Raw genomic sequence first — 9,081 nt, 5'->3', positions numbered from 1 at the left:
CCCTGGACTTTTCCTGGTGACCGTGCCACCGTGACGGGTCCCCATCCTCCTCCTAATCCCCTCACCTGGTGGCTTGCTTCCATCCATCACTGCCCACCCTACTGTGCTGACAAAGTTTATTAGGCAGGCAGACCAGGGAACTCATCCAGCTAAAAATATTAATTTTATTTTTTTTGCCAGCTTATTTTTCAGCCAGAGCAGTCCCGGGTCTGGGAATTGTTCAGACCCCCAGATACTAAGTGGTGGGTGGGGAGGAATGGTTTAAAATGGATGAAGAAAAACAGGGAGCTGGACCCACCTTCGTCTCTGGACAGCTGGGTACCACTGAGCAAAGCATTTCGTGTCACTTTGCCCCTTTTTTCCCCTCCAGTAAATGGGGGAAATCTCTGTGTACGGGGAACCCCGCTCTGACCCCGTGGAGAGAGAAGCTAAACGGCAAGCAGATGAGCATCAAATAAAAAAAATTAAAATAAATAATAAAAAAAAAGCAGACTGATGGGCAGGGCAGAGAGATAAGAAAGATGGTATTTATTTGAACAGCCACAGGAAATCAGAGATTGAAACATGTCTAGGAAAAGAAAAAAAAAAAAAAAAAGCAGCAGCACATTTGGTTTAAAAAAAAAACAACAAAACCACAGCATGCAGATGTCTTATACCTTATCCAGCCAATCCCACCTGGCAGTGCCCAGTCCCGCCACGGCCTCAAACATCACTTTTTGGCCTTGTCTCGAGGGTAACCCCCATTGGTCTTATTGAGCGACTCCATGCTGCCGTTCCCCGTCACCACGCTGGTGAGTATCCGCTCCACCTCCCCAGGCAGGATCTGCTTCTCTTCGTTCTCTGTCTCCCGGTGGTAGAAATAGTTGAAGTTCGAGACGATGACGGGGACGGGCAGCGCAATGGTCAATACCCCTGCAATGGCGCACAGAGTCCCCACGATCTTCCCCCCCAAGGTGGTGGGACACATGTCTCCATAGCCAACGGTCGTCATCGTGACCACGGCCCACCAGAAGCCGTCAGGGATGCTGGAGAAATGGGATTGCGGCTCATCCACTTCGGCGAAGTAGACGGCGCTGGAGAAGAGGATGACGCCGATGAAGAGGAAGAAGATGAGCAAGCCCAGCTCCCGCATGCTGGCCTTGAGGGTCTGCCCCAGGATCTGCAGCCCCTTGGAGTGCCGGGAGAGCTTGAAGATGCGGAAGACCCTGACCAGCCGGATGATCCGCAGGATGGCCAAGGACATGTTCTGCTGCCCGTTGAGTTCGCTCTGCTGGATCAGCTCGGTGGTGAGCGTCACGAAGTAGGGGATGATGGACACAATGTCGATAATGTTCATGATGTTCCTGAAGAACTCGGTCTTGCTGGGGCACACGATGAACCGGACGAACAGCTCGAAGGAGAACCAGATGATGCAGGCAGTCTCTATGACGAAGAAAGGGTCCGTGAAGGTACTGTGGGCCAGCAAGGTGTCTGTCAGGTTCTTAGAAAGCTCCTGGGCGGATTTAAACTCCCTTTCCTCCCTGAACTCTGGCAAGGTCTCCATGCAGAAGATGATGATGGAGATGACAATGACCAGGACAGAGACCAAAGCTACACCCCTGGCCGCACTGGAGCTTTCAGGGTACTCAAAAAGCAGCCAGAATTGCCTATGAAAGTCATTGGTTGGTAAGAGGGTCTCAGGGTCCTTGATGAACCCTTCATCCTCCCTGAACTGGTCCATGGCTTCATCACCCAGCTCGTAGAAAGTGATTTCATCAGCAAAGACGTCAATGGGGACGTTGGCCGGGCGCCGTATTTTCCCACCGGACTGGTAATAGTACAGGATCCCATCAAAACTGGGCCTGTTCCTATCAAAGAAATATTCATTCCTCATGGAGTCGAAGTAACGCATCCTCTTTTCCGGGTCCCCAAGCAAGGTCTCAGGGAACTGGTTGAGGGTCTTGAGCCACGTCTCAAACCTCAGCCCAGCGATGTTGATGATGACTCGTTGGTCCCCCTCATCCATACCCACCCTCTCCCCCACCAGGTGCTCACTGAACTCGGCGGAGAACCTGGAGAAAATGGTCTCATTGTTGGCGTTTTCGCTGTTGATGAGGATTCTCAAGTTGGAGAGGAGGTTGGCGCAGCTGGGATGGCCTTTCCGCGACTGGCTGGTGGGGCTGAGGTCGTTTGAATAACAGGGATCCTCCACGATCTGATCAGCGTTGTCAAAACTGACTAGTGCCACCTCCATCTCCTTCCAACTGGACACGTCCATCATACACTAATCAGATTAGCAGCATAAATCCCCGGGTCGGATGCCGGCAGCTTGCGTCTTTCCCACGCTATGAGGATCTGCAAGTGAATGGACAGGGAGACAGAGCTGAATTGCGCATATCAAGCGCTTGGCTTGACTGAAAAGAATAAAACAAACCTGAGGTTGGAAAACCCGGTATTTTATTTTTTTTTTTTTTTTCTAATGGAAACATTAATTTCATTGACTGGCAAAAGCCTTATACTTCCAGCAAGTCATTCATCTCCGGATCCTGCAAGCCCTTTTGGCATGGCTTCATGAGCATCATTAAACCTCCCAATACCGTCTGCAGCACCCAAGGATAAAAGGTCAGGCAGTGGCAGAGGATGGGGGTGATCCCAGGGGTCCCACCCAGCCTTTCCCCAGCATTCCCAGCCCTTTCAGACATTTCCAGGTGCGGGTCCAGAGTCTGGAGCAGGATTTGGAGGTATTAACCATGGGTGTCCTGGTTAGTGGCAGCCCTTGCTTCAGCTGGGAGAGGCATTGGGTCAAACCCCAGGAGGTCCTGGGCATGTTGCAGCTGGGTCAACTGGTGGGCAGAAAGCAATTCCCAAAGTCAGGGCCATGCTGGGATTTGGGAAGCACAGCCCAGGAGGAAGGCAGGTCAGGAGAAGAAGGCTATGTCCACCAGCCTTGGAGAACCCCTTTGCATGGCGTGAAAAGGGGTCCCAGCCGAGACCCCTTGCTGGGACCCCTTGCCTTCAGCCAGACTGGGGCAGGCAGTGGCTGAGGCGATGTCCTCCAGAGCTCTCCTAGGTCTCCTTCACAGCAGACATGACATTCCCAGCCATGGGAAGAAGACAAGGGCTAAGCGCTCAGGCCACTGGCCGAGCATCCTTCAGGCCACGGGGTGGATTTTTCCCTAGAGCGGTTCTGTCAGGCGCTCAGCAACAGCCACCACGTCCCCAAAACGCTGCTGGGCACACGGCTCCCCGACACGCCGCTGCTGTCATGCCGAACTTGGAGGCAAAGTCAAAAAGGCGCCGAGGGACCAGGCCAAGTTACAGAGCTGGGAAATTACCTGTCCCGCCTCAGGGAGAGGCACAAAGAGAAATTAGAGGTTAACGGGGAACAGTTCTGGGGAGATGTGCCAAGTAAATTCAACCTCCTGATTTATTTCCCCTCCAGCTCTTTCCCCCATAAATATATTTTCCGGACATGAGAAACCACAGAAGGACGCGCAGAGCTGCTGTGCGTGACCGCTAATCACCAAGGGCACGCTGGCTTTCTTACCCAGCAAAGTTCAGAGAGAGGGAGCGAAAAAACCCAAATGCCCTCGGCTGCCAATAATAGCATCGCAATTTAGGCCACGTCTGCACGGAGCAGCAGCGGCGCTGGGGCCAGCGCCGCGATGAGGATGCTCTCCACCGCAGGCTTTGCTTTGTACAACCAGGTGCTGGGATGGGACCCATCCTGCCCGCGGGGACTGAGTTGCACCGGCTGCCTCACCCCCCTGCCCAGCTGGAGTCCTGCAGGGCTCTGAATTCTTTCCTTCCCCTTTCCCCAGAAGCGAACTCATCCATCCGTGCTGGTGCACTGCTAGTGGAGTTGGGTAGGACAAGCTAGAAACCCAAATCCATGGCAGAAGTAGATGGTAACATCTCGGCTTGCTACAAATCCTCTCTCTTCTGCTCTCAGCGTTATAAATCCCAAAAGCAAAACTTCATCTAGGAGCCAGCATCCATATCCCGGATGAGGGCTCAACCTCGGTCTTCCCCCAGCAGAGCCATGAGATTCTGGATTTGGGGACAAATCCCACAATTTATCATAAACTACTTGAATATCACGTTCCTTTGCTCAAGAAAAAAGCCACGGAGCGTGGTTGTGCTTAGGCACCCATCTCCATAGAGCTGCTCCTGGCTGGCTGCGTGCCAGTTTTCCCACTTGAGGACATGCATGGAGGAGTATTTGGGACAACGGGGCAGGAATGATGCTTGGAGGACGCAGCAGCGTTGCAGTTCTGCCCCCCAGAGCAAACCAGTTGCAGAACTGAGGAGCCCCAGTGACTCCAAACCCGACTCCCCCAGCCCCAGTGACGTCCTGCTGGGACATGCCCAAGGCACCGCAGCTCTCCGTGGGGCCAGGTTCGGCTCAGGCTCAACCTTTCTGTGGCTCTGCTGGAAAGTTGTTGCGGGCAGGAGATGATGGACCGTCAGAGCAATGCTGGGTGCAGAAAATGCAACAGAATCTCTGCGGGGAGACTGCAAGTGAGAGCTGCGGGTGAGCGATGCTCAGCACCCGGGTAGCAGCGGGAGGGGCGTGAAGGGGCACTGCGATGAGCCCAGCCTGAACAAAGCTCTTCTGAATTGTTCAAGGGAGGAACAAGCATCAAAGAATAAAAAGAAAAACAGCACATGTCTTTCCCCTCTTGGTTTCTTACTTTTTCTTGCGATAAACCCCCCAGGAGGATTTTTAAATCAGGAAAAAGTAAAGAAAATCAGTTTGAATGGGGAGAGCGGGAGCATTTAGTGTTCAGCTGAGGGGTGGGGGGGGGGCACTGACCTGGCCCAGCACACATCCCACCCATCCATCCTGGTGGGAGAGCCCAGAGGGGAACACGTGCCCAGGAGCTCCTCTCAACAACGGAGCAAAGTTAGAGCAGCTAAAGCCGACCACAAAATTGCATCCTAAGTCAGCGCTGGGAGATGATCTGGGTACGCTGAGCACCGCGGGCAAGAAAATCCCCCAGCCCTTGCCGGGCAGGGTGGCTTTAACCCGAGACTTTTGGTCGCGGTAGAAATTGTGATATATCAAACCCTGGCTTCGCTCTGGAGCCTCTGTGCACATCGAACTGAGCCCACCCCACCCCCCCAGCAGCATCCCTCATGGGGAAACTGAGGCACGGAGCTACGACGGGCTGATTCACGTGCGTGGTCAGGTTGAGAGTGGGAAGCTGTGCTCATCCTCCCCGCTGGGATGCAGAAAGGTGCTTTTTAGCTCCGTGTCAAGCCCTCAGAACAGCTGCCCAAGGGTTGCAGGGCTCTGCCTTTCCTTTTCTTGCTTTCAAAGCCCCCAGACGTGCTGACGCCTGCCTGTCTGTCACCGGAGAGAGGTGTCCCACCTACCCCCAACCCCCCCAGCCCGCCCTGTCTGTCTCATTTTTAATTTAGACCAAAATTCACGGCGCTGCCCAAAGCCACAAAACATCCACCCAAAGCTTTGCAACGCGCCCTCCAGGCTCCAGCGGAGGCTTGAACTAGAAAGTTGCCTCGTTTTTTCCTCCTAAATCACCTAACATCTGCTTCTCAGAATCTGATTAACTAATACCCTTCAGCTGAAATCCCTGGCTGTGGAAAATAATAATAATAAAAAAAAACATGCAAGGGAGAGAGACGGTGGAAGAGAAAGGTCATTTTGAGGGAGAGAATGTGTTTTGCCCATTACACCCCAGTAAATTGGGGCTGCAACCATCGCCACCTCCCCGCTGGCAATTCCCTGCTGCTTCCCACCCATCGCCCCTTCATCCCCAGCGACCCCTCATGCTCCTGGGGACAACAACAGCCGTTTCCACGGTTTTGCCAGAAAATCAGGGATGCTGAGCCTCTCTGCCCCCCATCTCCTCCCCATCACCCCGGCACTGGGATGAGAAAGGAGGTGGTTCCCCCCATAGCCCCCCTAAGCCATCACCTACAGGGACTTACCCGCACAGGGCATGGAAGTGCCAACGCTCTCTGCATCTGGGAAGAGAGTTATTAAAGACACATAGGGATGTGTAGGGAAAGCGGAGATAAAAAAAAAAAAAAAAAAAAAAAAAGTCCAGCCATACCCTCGGAAGGTCCCTTTGGGATAACGCAGGCAATGTCATTTAAAAGGCTCTTCTCTATTTGATTCACGGTATAATGGGCAGCCTGGCGTGCCGGGGATGGGCTTTGGCAGGCGCGGTGGCAGGATCCGGCACGGTTTGGAGCCTCGGCCCTGCCATCGCCCTGGGAGCCCTAAAAAGAGCCAGGAGTAGCTGGTGGGGTGCAGGGGACACCCTACCCCCATGCCCCTCTCGCCCGGGGAAGGGGGACCCTGCCACCCACCTCCTGCCCCCACCCGCTCGTCGGTGAGCGAGACGGAGGAGGACGTGCCCTTCTGGCGGATGCCACCTTTAATCCCCAATAATGCTCCGGATGGTCCGGCGGGGACAAGTCTTGTCCGTGACGTGGTGAGGTCTGAGCTGGTCCCCAGGAGGGAGGCAGAGAGGGAGGACGGGGACCCCCACGCCGCTGGTACCGGGAGAGAGATTGACAGCAGGTGATAGGGCTCTTTTTATTCTTAATATATAATAATGATATTAAAAAGAGGAGGGGAGGGGAAAGCCCAAGGGTTGGAGCATCCCCCGTTGCCCACCTACCTCCTGCCTGTGGCCGCGGGTGCAGCAGGCTCCTTTCCAGGAGGTGACGGCCACAGTGCCACCGCCACGTGGGACATCTCTGTCCCTCCCCGGGGTGGCTGGGACCAGTTGGAGCAGCGGGTGCAGCCAGCATAGCCCCGCGGAGGGCATCGGTGGGGGACGAGGGAGAGAGGGGACGTGCCCCTGAGTCACGCCTGGCTGCCGGCCGGCCTCTGGCTCGGACCCCAGAGCCGCTGGGCTTATAACCGCCGGGGATAAATAAATAAATAAATGCCCTGGGTGGATGGGACCGGGCAAGCTGGCACGACTCACTGAAATAACTGGATTTTAATTTTTTTTTTCTTTTCTTTCCCCATTTTTTTTTTTTTCTTTTTTTTTTTTTTCCCTTTCCAGAGGTTGTTTACACTCGCCGGCATCTTCACCTTGGGTGCCCTCGGGTAGTTTCATCTCTCTTGGGTGGCCTCACACAAGGCTGGGTCCCACCTCTACCTTCACCCGGGTTACCTTCCCACCCTCCTCCTCTTCACCCTCCTCCATCTCCTCCTCCCCCCAGACCTCCTCATTTAGGGAAAGCAGAGGAGGGGGTGGCACATTTCTGCCCGCGTGCTTCAGCCTGAATTCCTCCGTGGTGACGCTCCTTTGCTCTTGAGGGACCCGGTCACCTCAATTTCCCTCCCTCCAGCATCCTTGTCCGTCCTCTGAGCTATTTCTCCCCCCCCCCCGACGTTAATGAGCACATTAAACCGCCCTGTCCCGGAGGAGATCCTGGGACCTGTTGGCTTGGAGCATCTTATACTCATCTCCAGCCGTCTGTGATGGAAAAGGGACACAACATTAACCAGACCTTTGATCAAGCCCTTCAGGTCTGGTATTACATTTTTTATGCCCCCTTCTGCACCCTTATAGATCCCAGTACTTATATTTATCCACCCTGGTGGGGCGGTTGGAGATCTACTAACAAAAAGGCATTAAATCCGTATTCCTGGAACCTAAATTCAGCCTCAGCCCGTGCCCGTCTCCCCTCCACACCCAGCTTTGACCACAGGGTGATGGTATTTGTAGGCAAAAGGCTTTCGCTTGGCTTTTTTTCCTCCCCAAAAAAATCTCCCTGACGCTAACCAGGGTCACGTCCTGCACCGGGGCAAAGAGCATCTGTGGCCGAGGGAAACACGGAGTGGGAAAACCATCTGCAGGAGCCGATTGTCTGGTTCGTGCTGGGAAGTCAGCTCCAGCAAAAACTCGCTGCTGATGGGAATATCCCTGAAGTCAAAGCAGGGTTACGGTCCAGGGGAGACGGATACAGGGGGAGGTGCCCGGAATAACATCGTTGTCTCCAAGAAGCAGGACGGTTACACAACTCTCTTATCTCTGGAGATTTCGTCTACACCCTGGACACCCTCGGGAAAGTTCTGCCTTTGCGTTCAGCCAAGGTGACTTGAAACATCGTTTTCTCCCTAAGGATTTAAATGCCCCCCAAAGCCAGGCTGCCCCAGGCACTCCTCCTGCACTTCTTTCTCTTTAATCCTCCACTCCGTGCTCCTGGCATCACCTGATCTGCTGGGGTTTATCCCATGGACCAATTTGGCCCCCAAGGGTTCCCTGCATCCGGGATGGACAGGCACCCAGTAAGCACTGGTACGGGATCGCTGCCCAGCAACTCCGCACGCACAGCTCTGAGACTGGATCAAGCACCCCGCAGGCTGTCCCGCCGCGGAGGGGGATTCGTTGGAAAAGGGGGGGTGGGTTGGGGGGGGGGGGGTGTTGCAGCAGGTCCCTGGGTTACTGCTTGGACCTGGGTTTGCACAGGGAGCTGAATTTCCCCTGTGGGGAATAGGGCAGAGAACTGACCAGCTCATCACACCCCATTTCCCCTTGAGCTGACGGGGGATGAACCACAGCAGGGTGGGAACAAGGAGAAGACAGAAGGGGTCCTGTAGACCCCATCGCCGCTCCCATGTAACGAGGCAGCGGCACTTAATTTGATTTTTCCCTAATTCTCAAGCAAAACGGTGCCCGCGGAGACTTCTGCAAAGCGGTGCGTCTGCTGGGCTCTGCCCTGCACCAGGCACGCGCTTCAGCCCACAGAGCAATTTACCGCAGTAATGAGCCCCTGTTAATTTTCCTCTTTCTTAGCAGAACTAATTAGCTGGGGTTCAGCACTACTATTTCAGCTACAACGCTCTTAGGTGGAGCTGGGTTGGCTCCACGGCACTTCTGCGGCCGCTTGAGATATTGGGGTGAATTTTTCTTATTTCTCAGCCCTGCATGAAGTGCCCCTCAATTAGCAACCCCCCACCCCCGCCCCCAGCATCAGGGAGGGCTGGGTTTGGGGTGGGGGTGCAATATGCAAAAGCACAACCCAAACCCTCCAGCATCCTCAGTTATAGGGATGATGGACTGACTCCAGCCCTGGCACTGGGGTTAATGAAACGAGGGATGGCGAGAATTT

General features: G+C 54.4%; 1 protein-coding gene across 1 annotated transcript; it reads right to left on the bottom strand.

The window, feature by feature from the left end:
• Positions 1-507: 507 nt before the first annotated feature.
• On the bottom strand, positions 508-5,957 carry KCNA10 (potassium voltage-gated channel subfamily A member 10). The gene is made up of 2 exons (XM_040616560.1): positions 5,935-5,957; positions 508-2,334 (listed from the first exon to the last, which is right to left on the bottom strand). Exon 2 carries the CDS (start codon positions 2,258-2,260, stop codon positions 710-712), a length of 1,551 nt encoding a protein of 516 aa, XP_040472494.1. The 5' UTR covers positions 2,261-2,334; positions 5,935-5,957; the 3' UTR covers positions 508-709.
• Between the last annotated feature and the right edge of the window lie 3,124 nt (positions 5,958-9,081).

Source organism: Falco naumanni, chromosome 17 (assembly GCF_017639655.2).
Source record: "Falco naumanni isolate bFalNau1 chromosome 17, bFalNau1.pat, whole genome shotgun sequence".
In the NCBI taxonomy this organism is placed as follows: Eukaryota; Metazoa; Chordata; class Aves; order Falconiformes; family Falconidae; genus Falco; species Falco naumanni.
This window is presented reverse-complemented; position numbering and strand designations above follow the sequence as displayed.

What these genes read in the sequence shown, in the direction of transcription:
- KCNA10 (XM_040616560.1), bottom strand. Translation starts at nt 2,260, where the DNA reads ATGATGGACGTGTCCAGTTGGAAGGAGATGGAGGTGGCACTAGTCAGT.